The 14,137-nt window shown below is 51.3% G+C and overlaps 1 protein-coding gene across 2 annotated transcripts in view; it reads right to left on the reverse strand.

Moving 5' to 3' along the window:
- Nucleotides 1–12,096, reverse strand: part of PLIN3 (perilipin 3) — a 36,541-nt gene extending 24,445 nt beyond the window's left edge. The window contains exons 1-5 of one of the 2 annotated variants that reach the window (XM_049876480.1): nucleotides 12,003–12,052; nucleotides 7,987–8,109; nucleotides 7,567–7,649; nucleotides 6,661–6,859; nucleotides 6,390–6,472 (exon numbers count right to left, since the gene is read on the reverse strand). In XM_049876480.1, the coding sequence (XP_049732437.1) occupies nucleotides 6,390–6,472; nucleotides 6,661–6,859; nucleotides 7,567–7,632 (348 nt within the window). In that variant the 5' untranslated portion in view covers nucleotides 7,633–7,649; nucleotides 7,987–8,109; nucleotides 12,003–12,052. Of the gene's footprint in view, nucleotides 1–6,389; nucleotides 6,473–6,660; nucleotides 6,860–7,566; nucleotides 7,650–7,986; nucleotides 8,110–12,002 lie in introns of both variants that reach the window. The other variant, XM_049876479.1, reaches the window with a different exon arrangement.
- Between the last annotated feature and the right edge of the window lie 2,041 nt (nucleotides 12,097–14,137).

The following is a 14,137-nucleotide window of genomic DNA, read 5'->3' on the forward strand; positions in this document are numbered from 1 at the left end:
GGACCTTGCTTTCATTATTTGGGCAAGAAAAATTGAGTTTAATCTCTGCTGACACCATACACCACAATAAACTTCTAATAGGTTAGACAGTGTAAGCCAGGGGGACCCTTGAGCTTCTGTGATTTCCCTCCTCTCTCCTTCCCACTCAGACTCCGGATCTAAATGTGGGCAGCATCCTAGGACGTCAGTAGGTCAGATGATTATGGGACGCAGAGTCTCTTATGGGTCAGTTGTTGTTAGGCGCCGTCCAGTTGGTTCCGACTCATAGCGGCTCTATGTACGACAGAACAAAACACTGCCTAGCCGTGCACCATCCTCACAATTGTTATGCGTGAGCCCATTGTTGCAGCCACTGTGTCAATCCATCTTGTCATCTTTTGAGTGCCTTCCAATGTGCAGACAAGGTTCCACTGTTATTCGTAAGCGTTTCACTGGCTAATTCTTTTCAGAAGCAGACCACCAGGTCCTTCTTCCCAGTCTGTCTTAGTTTGGGAGCTCAGCTGAAACCTGTCGGCCATGCGTGACCCTGCTGGTATTTGAATATTGGTGGCCTAGCTTCCAGCATCACAGCCACACACAAGCCCCCACAGTACAACAAGCGTGGGGGCTTGGGAGTTCGTGGGATACCCTAAAACAAGAGTTCTCACCCGGTGAGGGGTTGATTCTGCTCCCAGGGACACTTGGTGATGTCCGAGGATATTCGTGGTTGTCACAACTGGGAGAGGGGGTGCGACTGACATGGAGTGAGTGAAGGAGACCAGGGGTGCTGCTCAACACCCTACAGTGCACAGGATGGCCCCACCCCAGGAAACGATCTGGCCCTAATGTCAGCAGCCCTGAGGGGTGAAACCCTGTGCACTAGGTTGAATAGTGCTCCCCCAAAGTTCAGTCCAGCTGGAACATGACCTTATTTGGAAATAGGTCTTTGCAGATGTAATTAGCTAAAATGAGATCATACTGGAGTAGGGTGGGGCAGTGACCGCAGTCCCTGTAAGAAGGCTGTGTGAAGACACAGTGGCACCCAGGGAAGATGGCCAGGGGAAACTGGAGGCACAGATCACAGTGATGCAGCCACAAGCCAAGGCATGCCAAGCATTGCCAGTAGCTGCAAGAACCCGGAAGAGGCGAGGAACGATTCTTCCCTAGAGCCACCGGAGGGAGCGTGGCCCTGCTGACACCTTGATTTCAGACTTCCAGTCTCCAGATCTGAGAATAAACGTCTGTTGTCTTAAACCACTAAGCTTGTGCTTAAGGGGACCTGGTGGCGCAAACAGCTACGCACTTGGCTGCTAACCGAAAAGTTGGTGGTTCGAACCCACCCAGCGGATCTGCGGGAGAAAGACTTGGAAATCTGCTCGCATAAAGATTACAGCCTAGGAAACCCCATGGGGCAGTTCTACTCTGTCACATGGGGTGACTACGAGTTGGAATTGACTTGACAGCACCCAACAACAGCAAGCTACTTGATGTTGTTAGGTTCCATCATGTCGGTTCCGAATCATAGAGACCCTGTGCACAACAGGATGAAACAGAATGGTCCTTCGCCATCCTCACAATCGTTCTGTTTGAGCCCATCATTGCAGTCACTGTGTCAATCCATCTCATTGAAGGTCTTTCTCTTTTTCGCTGACCCTCTACTTTACCAAGCATGATGTCCTTCTCCAGGGACTGGTCCCTCCTGACATGTCCAAAGTACGTGAGATGAAATCTCACCATCCTGTCTCCTAAGGAGCACTCTGGCTGTCCTTCTTCCAAGACAGACTTGTTCGTTCTTTTGGCAGTCCATGGTATATTCAATATTCTTCGCCAACACCATAATTCAAAGGCATCAGTTCTTCGGTCTTCCTTCTTCATTGTCCAGCTTTTGCATGCATATGACGCAAATAAAAACACCATGGCTTGGGTCAGGCCATCTTAGTCCTCAAGGTGACATCTTTCCTTTTCAACACTTCAAAGAGGTCTTTTGCAGCAGATTTGCCCAATGCAAAGTGTCATTTGATTTCTTGACTGCTGCTTTCGTGAGTGTTGATTATGGATCTAAGTAAAATGAGGTCCTTGACAACTTCAATCTTTTCTCTGTTTATCATGATGTTTTCGTTACAGTAGCCACAGAAAACTAGCAGACCCAGCATTAGACGCTCAGAGCCAGACTAAACAAGGATTTCATGTGTACATCCAAGCACTCAAACATTCTGACTTTAGGAAAATCCTTATGCTCTCAAGAGTGAATGAGGAACATACCGAAACACCCAAGGGTTTTGTGGATTTATTCTGGATTCCTGTATTGAAACATTAAAAGCAAACCCTTGGTACTTGCCAGGCGCTGTTCTGAGCCTTCTTACGCAAATGCCGAAGATGCAGGTAGTTGTTCTCTCTGGGTGCCGTTGAGTCAATTTCGACTCATGGCGACCCCATGTGACAGAGTAGAACCGTTCCAGAGAGTTTCCTAGGCTGTAATCTTTATGAGGAAGGAGCCCTGGTGGCATAGTAGCTAAGGCACTTGGCTGCTAACCGAAAGGTTGGCAGTTTGAACCCACCAATGGCTCCGCAGGAGAAAGATCTGGCAGTCTGCTCCCTTAAAAGTTACTACCTTGGGAACCCCATGGGGCAGTTCTGTTCTGTCCTGTAAGGTCGCTAGGAGTCGGAATCGACTCGACGGCAACGAGTTTTTTTGGAACCACGAGGGGGTTTGAACCACCAACCTTTCAGTTAGCAGCTGAATGCTTAACCATTGCACCACCAGGGCTCCTTAAGATGCAGGTAGCATTCTCATTCTACAGAAGAGAAAGCAAGGCCGAGAGAGGCTAAACTAGCTTGCCTGAGGTTGGCCAGCAACTAAGGGGTGGGACAGGTATTTGAACTTGGTCCTATAGGGTCGTTATGAGTCGGAATCGACTCGACGGCACTGGGTGGGGATTTGGGTTTTTGGGTTTATTTTGACTCTAGGAGGCAGTGGTGGTTCGGTGCAGGAGACCCAGGTTCAATTCCTGGCCAATCCGCTTCACGCACAGCCACCACCCGTCTGTCAGTGGAGGCCTGCATATTGTTGGGATGCTGAATAGGTTTCAGTGGAGCTTCCAGACCAAGACAGACTAGGAAAAAAAGGCCTGGCAGTGAACTTCTAAAAATCGGCCAATGAAAACCCTAGGATCACAATGGGCTGATCTGTAGCCAATCACGGTGACGGCACAGGACTGGGCAGCGTTTTGTTGCATTACGTATGGGGTCGCTGTGATTCAGAGGCCAACTTGAGGTCAGCTAACGACAATAAAAATTTTGATTTTACAGCTATCGCCTTGACTGAAGGAGCCCTGGTCATTAAAGTGCTCAGCTGCTGACTGAAAGATTGGCGGTTCAAATTTACCAGCTGCTTCGTGGGAGAAATATGTGGCAGACAGCTTCTGTAAAGATTTACAGCCTTGGAAATTCTATGGGGCAGCTCTACTCTGTCCTATAGGGTGGCTGTAAGTCAGAATCATCTTGAAAGTAACAGGTTTGGGTTCCGATTGGAACCTTGACTGGTTAGTAAAATTGTTAGAGGGTCAGCAACTTTCTCTGTAAAGGGCCAGATAGTAAATATTTTTGGCTTTGTAGGCAAGATGGTCCAGTATGGTCTCTGTCTGTCTGTCAGACTCAACTCTGCCATGATAGTGCGAAAGCCACCACAGATGTTAAAAATGAGCATATAAATGTGCCAATAAAACTTTATTTACAAACACAGACAGAGGGCCAGATTTGGCCAGCAGGCCATAGTTTCCTGACCCCTGGAATAGCTTTTCATTGAATCCTTTGTAGAGAAGAGCCCCTAGAACACGTGGGTAATCGTCAGCCACCACCTGCCATTCTCGAATCTGAGTTTTTAAGCAGCTTTCCAGGCACCAAAAACCCATTGCTGTCTAGTAGATTCTGACTCATAGTGACCCGATGGGACAGAGTAGAACTGCCCCATATGATATCCAAGGCCGTAATCTTTCCAGAAGCAGACTTCCACATCTTTCTCCTGAGGAGTGGCTGGTAGGTTTGAATAGCCAACCTTATGGTTAGCTACCAAGTGCTTAACCACTGAGCCACCAGGGCTCCTCTTTCCATGCATAGGGTTCCTGAAAAATCAGACGGCCACCTCATTTTTAGCCTTCTAAGATGGTGCCCCTCTGAATACCCAGCCTTCCTGTACATGTGGGGATGAGTCATTTTGTGTGTGTGAGTGGGGGGAGGGGGTGTGAGTCCCTGGTGGGTGCAAACAGTTAACATGCTTGGCTTCTAAAGGAAAGGTTGGAGGTTTGATCCACCCAGAGGTGTCTCAGGAGAAATGCCTGGCAATCTACTTCTCAAAAACCAGCTACTGAAAACCCTATGGAGCACAGTTCCACTCTGACACACATGGGGTCACTGCGAGTTGGGTCAAGTCAACAACTGGTATGATTGTCAGGTGCCAACACCAGCATGAAGTTAACTGAGTACACAGTAGCTTAACTAGCTCATGCTGGCCCTGGTTCAAATCCCAGCTCTGCAGCCTGAGATCAGAAGAACTAGATGGTGCCCAGCTACCACCAATGACTGCCCTGACACACAACAAAGAGCACGCAGAGCAGGAGAAAAATGTAGAACCAAATTCAAATTCATGTAAAAAGACCAGGCTGATGTGCAGCCCTGCTGGCTCAGTGGTTAAGAGCTCAGCTGCTAACCAAAAAGTCGGCTATTTGAATCCACCAGGTGCTCCTTGGAAACCCTCTGGGGCAGTTCTACTCTGACCTGTAGGGTCACTATGGGTCGGAATCAACTCGACGGCACATGATAACAGCAACGATGGTCTGACAGAGACCGGAGAAACCCCTGAAACTATGGCCCCCGGATGCTCCATTAACCCAGAACTAAAACCATTCCTGAAGCCCACTCTCAGACAAAGATTAGACAGGGCTATAAAACAAAAAACAATACACGCAAGGAATGTGCTTCTTAGTTCTTTCAGATATACAAGACCAAATGGGTAGCTCCTGTCCAAAAGCAGGACGAGGAAGCAGAAAGAAACAGGAACTGGTCAAATGGACGCAGGAAACCCGGGGTCGAAAGTGGGAGTATGTTGTCACATTGTGGGGATTGCAACCAACGTCACAAAACGGTATGTGTAGAAATTTTTGAATGAGCAATTAACTTCAACTGTCAACCTTCATCTAAAGCATAACAACAAAAAGTCCCAGTTCTGACTATGCCGCTGTCCCACAGAACCTGGGGGAAGGAACGGCATTGTCCCGCCTCACAGGGCCCAGAACTGAGACAGCATCGTGCCCTTCACAAAGACCAGTGCTTGGAGGGGCTGCTCTGTCAGGCGACCTTGGGGAGTTTTGCCCTGAGCTCAGCCCTCTGTAAACGGAAAGGATGTTTGCCTCGTGGACTAGTGGCAGGGCAGAGGGGGCACACATTTGCCCGGCTCTAAAAAGGTGCCTCCTTTGGAGTGAGTGCCGTTTCTCCATTTTTCCGTGAACTCAGCACTTTCTATCTTCCATCAGTGCAAGCCCGTTTTATGGTTTCTGCTGGTAAGAAACGGGTTAAAGTTCCGCCTCACTGTTCACTAGCTGGGACCCTCTGTGCATAAATACCCAAAACAAATCAAACCAGTTGCCGTCAAGTCGATTCCGACTCATGGAGACCCCACGTGTGGCACAGCAGAACTGTGTTCCATCAGGCTTTCGATGGATGGTTTTTCAGAAGTAGAATTGCCAGGCTTTTCTTCCGAGGCACCTCTGGGTAGACTTGAACTGCCAACCTGTCCGTTAGCAACGGAGCACTTAACCGCTTGCACCAACCACCCAGTCAGCTAAGCCTACCGCGTGGGGATCAGGAGGGTTAAATGTGATAGTATGGACGCAGAGCTGACGGTACTGTCCCTGGCACACAGGAAGGGTTCAAAACTTAGTGAATGAATGAGCTGCTGCTGAAAGCAGGTGTCCTCAGTGGGGAGACTAAGGAAGCTGGAGCGGCAGCTGCCTTGTCCTTGTCTCACTTCTCCTCCAGTAAGCAGTTACTTCCTGTGGGAGAAACTCAGCTGCAAATAGGGGTACATGAGCTTGGCCTTCTGTACCAGTGGCTCCTGGGTAAATACTTAATAAGCAAGCACCCAGCCCCCGGGTGGACAAAAGGTTAACATGTTCAGCTGCTAACTGAAAGGTTGGCAGCTCAAGTCCACCCAGAGGCACGTTGGAAGAAAGGCCTGGCAATCTACTTCTGAAAAATTAGCCACTGAAAATCTCATGGAATGCAGTTCTACTTTGATGCACATGGGGGCACCATGAGTTGGGGTCAACTCAACAGTTACTGGAGCAGACTCACTACCCCGCTGGGTCCCTGTCTCGTTGAGCCCCCGAGGAGCTCCTAGAGTGGACACCTCTTACCTTCTCAGGGGGCTTCTGCAGGATGGGCAGGTTCTCCTCCAGCTTGTCCAGCCCCTTGTGGGCATACTCACTGGCGGATGCAACTGCAGGAGATGGGACAAGAAAGAAATCTGACGGTTACTTCCCAGTTTCTGCCCACTCTGCACGCATGCATCCCTCGGGGGCCCAGGTGAGCTCAGTAGGGGCTGGTTTGGGGCAGCAGACCCAGGGCTGGAGCAGACCCCTGGAAGTGCTGGGTGGGCAGGCTTGGGGCTTTATGGGCTTCGCTCACGCTGCGGCTCCAGCTTAGAGAGGATGGGCTGGGCTCCACTGACAGCAGCTGCTGTGAGGGTCTTCATGCCCTTCTCTGCCACGTCGCAGACAGACTTGACGTGGGGGTAGTTCTCCTTGGTGGAGGCATAAGCTGCAGACACCATGTCACAGGTGGAACTGATGAGAGGCATACTGGCCACACGGTCCACCACACTCGGCTAGGGGAGGAGACAGACGCTCAGATGGACTGGGTCGGGGACACCCGGGGTTTTACTTCACATTCCGTCCAGTGAAACATCTCGGCTCATCCCCACTTTACAGCCAGGCAGTTGTCTAAGCCAGGAACTTCGAGGTTCCCCACGTGTCTCCCCCGCCCCCCCGACTCTGCAGCGCATTTGTTGGAACACGGACGTCACATCTACTGCTTCCCAGGTGGAGTCCCTGGGTGGTGCAGTTGGTTAAGGCACTCGGGTGCTAACCCAAAGGTTGGCAGTTCAAGTCCACCCAGAGGCTCCTCAGAAGAAAGGCCTGGCAATCTACTTCCAAAAAACCAGCCAAGGGAAACCCTATAGGGCACACTTCTACTCTGACACATGGGGTCACCACGAGTCAGGGTTGATTCCGTGGCAACCGGTGTTACAGAATCTTCAGAGATAGGGAGGGTTGGGCTCCAGAGAGAGGGCTAGTTTCCGATGGAGCCCTGACCCCTCTCCACTCACCGAGAGTTTCGAGAGTCCCAGCCCCCCGCCTCCACGTGGGCACCTTTAGTGGACATAGGATAGTGACTTCTCCCCCATCCATTCAGAAGAGGCTGCCCCACCCCCACGCGGCTGCTGGCAGTCCCTGGCTCCCTGCCACAGTGTGGGAAGCCTTGTGAGACACAGCCACAGGGCAGGGGGCGGCCCCGGCCCCACCCCTTCCTCACCTGCTGTACCGGTTCTTCTGCAGTCCCCTGGGCGCCAGCAGCTGCCTCTGTCCCATTGGTAGCCATGGTCTCAGCAGCAGGCTCTGCGAACAGAGACTACAGTCAGGAGAACAGTCAGGCCCGTCCCTTCCTCCAGGGGAAGGTCCAAGCCCACGCCGAGGGCTGGGGGACAGAGGACGGCCCAGCTGGACTCACACCTGCCCTCTGACACCCACCTCTCACATGTTAACATGTACAGGAGCCCCCGGGATCGGTTACAGGACAGGTGGTGATCAGCGGGGTCCGGGCGGTGGAAGCCTGCATGTCTAACATGCTTCCAAGTGCTGTTGCTGCTCCCCGGACCCCACCTTGGACCCCAGCAGGGTCTGGGGCTGGCCCTTCAAGGGCTCACCTGTGTTGATGCTCCGGGGGAACACCTACCGTACAGAACCCCTGTGGAGGGCAATGTGCCAATGTCGCTAGCTGCCGTCCAGTCGATTCTGACTCCCAGCGACCCCGCGTGTGCAGAGGAAAGCTGCTCCACTGGGTTTTCAAGGCTGTGACCTTTCGGAAGCAGATTGCCAGGCCTTTCTTCTGGAGCACTTCTGGGTGGGTTCGAACCCCCAACCTTTTGGCTAGTTGTCATGCACTTAAGTGTTTGCACAACCCAGAGACTCCAGCGTGCCAACAGCTGCTATGTTTTAAAAGACACCTTCCCTTTGACCCAGAAACCTCTCTTGGGGAAAGCCCCATACCTGTAGTGACACGTGGGCAGACAGGTGTGTACTTGTGTGGCCCACAAACACGATATTGGGAACAACCTAGATGCCCATTGAAAGGGGCTTATCTCAGTGCAGCAGCTAAAGAAGGCACCTTTACATGTAACTGACACGGGCCAGATATCTGTGGGCAGCACATACGTGAATGCACTCAGCTGTTAACCAAAAGGTTGGAGGTTCGAGTCCACCCAGAGGTGTCTCAGAACAAAGGCCTGGCGATCTACTTCTGAAAAGTCAGCCACTGTAAACCCTATGGAGTTCAGCTCTATGCTGACACCCATGCGGTCACCATGAGTCAGAGGTGACTCAGGACAACTGGGTTGACATGGACTAGAATATCGTTAAGAGACAAAAGGTGCTCAATGAGGCAAAAGTACACCTTTCTTTGCAATTCTATCAAATCCTTAAAGGGGTACAGGAGACTTAACAGTGGCAGGAGGATCGGGTAGGTGGGGGCAGGGCTGGGAGGGAGACTTCTAAGCCATGTGGATATTACCTACTCAAAAAAGTGGTTGGCGTTTTGAACCCACCCCGAGGTTCCTCGGAGGACAGGCCTGGCAATCTACTCCCAATATTGCAGCCTTGAGAACCCTATAGAGGGGTTCTACTCTGACACGCATGGAGTCACAAGAGTCAGGATCAACTCGACAGCAATTAACAACAACAACATTCAAAAAAGTTAGAGACACCATGCTTGCACCCACTGCAGATGGAGAGAAGTGAGACTCAGGGGTGTGGGGAGGGTGAGGGAGGCTCCCCACGTGAGTTTAATGCTTGCTGTGGCAGGTGGGATGGGAGCCACAGGTGTGCCTCAACTTCCTGGCCAGGTGAGATGAGGTGGGGACAGCGTGGTCAGAATAGAATAAAACCAGGAGGCCCACTCAGCCCATGCTGTGATATGTTGGACAAGGCACTTCCCCTCACCTAGCCTGGGTCCTTTCACCTGTAAAACTGGGCTAAAGGTCGTGCCTGCCTTGAAGGCTGGCTCCTCAGGTGTTTCTGGCCTGATTCTATGGAGAAATCCTGAACTAGACTTTTTTCTAGTGGAAGGAGGCCCAACCTCCTGTCTACCTTGTTTTGCTGTTTTCTAAGCAGAGCCCACCAGTTCTAATCTCAGCTTTGCAATTCACTAGCAGAGGGACATTTCCTCCAAGTCTGTCTTAGTCTGGAAGTTCGGCTGTAACCTACCCCAAAATGGGTTACCCTGCTGGTATTTGAAACATGGGTGGCATAGCTTCCAGCAAGGAGTCCCTGGGTGGTGCAAACAGTTAAGCACTTGGCTGCTAACCAGAAAGTTGGCAGTTTGAACCCACCCAGAGGCACCAAGGAAGAAAGGCCTGGCAATATATTTCCAAAAGGTCACAGCCATAAAAACCCTGTGGAGCAGTTCTACTTTGCAACACACAGGGTCGCCATGAGTTGGAATCGATTGGGTGTCAGCTTTTTAAAATACATACATATAATTTATTTTATTTTTGCTGTTGTTGAAAATATACACAGCAGAACATACACTGCCAACTCAACAATTCTTACATGTACAATTCAGCAACATTGATAATACTCTTCGGGTTGGGCAACCGTTTCACCCTCCTTTTCCAAGTTATTCCTCCCCAATTAACATAAACTCATCACCCCCAAGGTCCCAGGCCCAGACCCAAGGACGCAGATAAGAGGTAGGCCTTCCCAGGGACAGAGGTCTTGCACAACCCTGCAGCCACACCCACCCAGGGAGGGAGCGAAGCTTGCCCAAGACCTCCCCAGGGCCGGCTGGGGGGCCAGAAGGTGGGTTCCCATCTAATCTTTTGAGTTGTTATTGTCAATTTGATCCCATATAAAACCAAAAAAAAGCCAAACCCAGTGCTGTCGAGTGGATTCTGACTCATAGCGACCCTATAGGACAGAGTAGAACTGCCCCATAGAGTTTCCAAGGAGTGCCCGGCAGATTTGAACTGGTGACCCTTTGGTTAGCAGCTGTAGCACTTAACCACCACGCCACCAGGGTTTAAAACAGTACAATGCTCAAGGCAGACATTCTTTACCAGTTAAGCTAAACTATTACTTGTGTTTAAGAAGACTTCAGGGGGATATTTTTGGGTTTTCTTGTTTGTTTGTTTTAGCTTCCAGCATCACAGCAACACACAACCCACCATAGTAAGACAAACTGACAGACAGGTGGAAGAAGGGCCTGGTGATCTACTACCAAAAATCAGCCAATGAAAACCCTATGGACCAGAACAGAACATTTTCTGATATAGTGCTGGAAGATGAGCCCCCTAGGTTGGGAGGGACTCAGAATACACAGTGGCTGCAACCATGGACTCGAGCACGCCACCCAACGATGTGAACATGGCGAAGGACTGCAAAATGTTTCCTTTTGTTGTATGTGGGGCCACTATGAGTCAATAAGCAGTTGGACCTAGGCACATCCCCTCTTGGGCCCTCGCTTGCCACATCTGTAAAATGGGGATAACTGTTCCTAGCTCAGAGACCCTGCAGGTTGGAGGAGACACTGACCCTGGGATGTTTAGCTTGGAGCCTGGCACATAGTACACACTCAATCAACAGAACCATTTCACCCCACTCTGGCTTCCACTTGCGGAGGAATGAAGGCAGCCAGGACTGCCTCCTCGCTTGCTACAAAAGACCCCCCCCAACCAGGAAGTCGGGTGGAGAGGCACATCTGCCAATGGTAAGCCTCACCTGAGTTCATTTGAGCTGACCTGGGGCAGGGGCCAGGTGGGCATCCCAGCTCCCACCTCCTCAGACTCAAGTCCCTCTTAGCTCTCAGAAGCCCTTCCTCTCTGTCCATAAACCCTCCCGCCTTCTAGGAACTGATTCAACCAAGGCTGGCGATTGCTGAAGGCAGCACCCCATTAGAATCTTTGGGGTCAGTGACCCGCTGCAACAGGCTCCAGCTGCCAGAAAAAGTGCTCGGCTGGAGCCAGAGTGCTCTCCGGCCCCCACTTTCTCATCTCCAAAACAGGGGGCGCCCCGCCCAGAGTCAAAGCCGGGGCATGCTAAGACCCGACTCTAAGAGTTCGAAGGCACCAAGGCCCCAGGCCCAGACCCCAAGGACGCAGATAAGGGGTGGCCTTCCCACCGGACGGAAGCCTTGCACAACCCCGCGGCCACATCCCCCCAGGAAGGGGGCAGGGCTCGCCCTAGAAGTCTCCAGGGTCAGCTGGGGGGCCACAAGGTGGGACCCAGAGGGGCCAGCAAAACAATTTGCAGGGGAGGGGGCTTTGCTTGGCGCAGGGGTTGCCCTGGGGATCCCAGGGGTGTCTGAAGACCCAGGGAGGCCGGAATTCTTGTACAGGAAGGGCTGGGGCGGGGAGAAATTTGGTCTGCAAACTGAGTTTGCCAAACTCATTTTTTAAAGAGTATGTGGCTTGGGACGGAGGATCTAGGTCCCCCTTGATACTGCCACTTCTGGGGGCCTCTCTTGGCTCCCCAAAAGTCCCAGGAATTGAGAGTAGAGGGTTTGAAAGTCTACAGGCCTGTTAGAGAGGTTGGATTTATTTTGGGGGGAGAGGGATACTTAGCAAGGACCCTTTCCCAGGCCTCTGGCACCAGAAAAGTCCCCCGGGAGGACCCTCCCCGCCCCTTCCTGCCCTGGGGCGCCCCTGGATTCGGCGGACTTGGTCCCCTTGCCTCGATCGAGGCTTCCCAGCCACTCACCACGGACAGCGGGACGTCCAGGTACGACGCACACGACTTCACGGTCCGAAACCGTCTTGGGCCGGCCCGGGGCGGGCTTTTATGCCGCCGGGGGGAGGGGGCTCCCGGAGTGACGGGGTGCTGGACCAATCGGACTGGGGGGCTGCCTGCCAGGAGGCCCCGCCCCTTGCCCGGCCCTCCGCGGGTCCCGGGACATTATGGCCACTTGGGAAGTCCAGGAAGGACGGGTGCGTGGGGCTGTCCACGTCCTCCGCGCCTTGTCCGGCCCGGGGAAACCCCTGCAGCACGTCTGATCTAGCCAGGGGACGCCCCCTCCTCACTCTGGGGTCCCCATGGACTTAGCCGTGGGAGGTGAGTGCAATCCGGGTGCGCCGCGCGGGATCTGGGGTCTCCCCCGGGTCCCCCATTTCTCCGGCGGTCAAACTGAGGCTTCGAGAACCCAGCGATGGTTGCGTGATGCCCCCCACGCGCTTACCCCCTCTCCAGGGGCCGGAGGGTGACTCAGCCAAGGCTGACCCAGCCGTAGTATGAGTAACGTTAACCACGAACCAAACCCATGCGTCGGTTCTGACTCATAGGGACCCCATGTGTTACAGAATAGAACATCACTCCGTAGGAGTCTACTGGCTGTAATTTTTTCACATGCAAATTGCCAGGCTTTTCTTCCTCGGTGCCCCGGGTGGGTTTGAACCTCCAACCCTTTCAGTTAGCAGTCAAGGAAAAACCATGTACACCACTCAGAGACCTTACTTTCACCACAGCAGTGCACATACATACCCAGGACTTCTGTCTGCCCTGAGGAGCCCTGGTGGTGCAGTGGTTAAGCACTCGGCTGCAAACTGAAAGCCACTCCGAGGGAGAAAGCTGTAGTAGCCTGTTTCCATAAAAATTTGTAGCCTTAAAGCTGTTGTCGTTAGGTGCCGTTGAGTTGATTCTGACTCCTAGCGACCCCATGTACAATGGACTGAAACACTGCCTGGTCATGCATCATCCTCACAATTATTGTTATGCTTGAACTCGTTGTTACAGCCACTGTGTCAATCCACCTTGTTGAGGGCCTTCCTCTTTTTCCATGACCCTCTACTTTCCCGAGCATGATGTCCTTCTCCAGGGACTGATCACTCCTGATATCAGGTTGAAAATATTTGCGACGCAGTCTCGCCATCCTTGTTTCTAAGGCGCATTCTGGTTGTACTTCTTCCAAGACAGATTTGTTCATTCTTTTGGCAGCCCGTGGTATATTCAATATTCTTCGCCAACACCACAATTCAAAGGCCTCGATTGTTCTTCCTTATTTGTCTTCCTTATTTATCGTCCAGCTTTCGCATGCATATGAGACTATGAGACGCTTAAGGCCTTTATGAGGTCTTAAAGCTAGGGGCCTTAATTTATGGTATAAATAGCTTAACTAAAAATACACAGACTCCAGAAGATGAACTAGATAACTTGGACCTCTTAAAAATTAAATACTTATGTTTATCAAAAGACTTTTCCAAGAGAGTAAAAAGAGAACCTAGAGACTGGGAGAAAACCTTTGGCAATGACATATCTAATACAGGTTTAAACTTTAAAATATACATAAAACTTCAACAACTCAGCAATAAAAAGACAAGAAACCTAATCACAAAATTAGCAAAGGACTTGAGCAGACACTTCACCAAAGAAGACTTACAGGTGGCCAACAAATACAGGAAAACAGGCTCATGATCATTAGCTATTAAACCTGTTGCCATCAAGTCATTTCTGACTCATGGTGACCATTAAAAAAAAACCTGTTGCCGTCGAGTCCATTCCGACTCATTGCAGCCCTATAGGACAGAGTATAACTGCCGCATGTGGTCTCCAAGGAATGGCTAGTAAATTTGAACTGCCAACCTTTTGGTTAGCAGCCAAACATTTAACCACTGAGCCACCAGGGCCCCATAGTGACCACTAGAGAGAAACAAAATCAAAACCACGATGAGACACCATATCACCCCAGGAAGAATGGTGCTGATCAAAAATTCAGAACATAAATGCTGGCGAGGTTGTGGGGTGATGGAACCCTCAAACACTGCTGGTAGGAATGTAAAATGGTACAACCACTATGGAAAACAATATGGTCCTTCCTTAAAAAGGTAGAAATAGAAATACCG

This window comes from Elephas maximus, chromosome 3, assembly GCF_024166365.1.
Source record: "Elephas maximus indicus isolate mEleMax1 chromosome 3, mEleMax1 primary haplotype, whole genome shotgun sequence".
Taxonomy (NCBI): Eukaryota; Metazoa; Chordata; class Mammalia; order Proboscidea; family Elephantidae; genus Elephas; species Elephas maximus.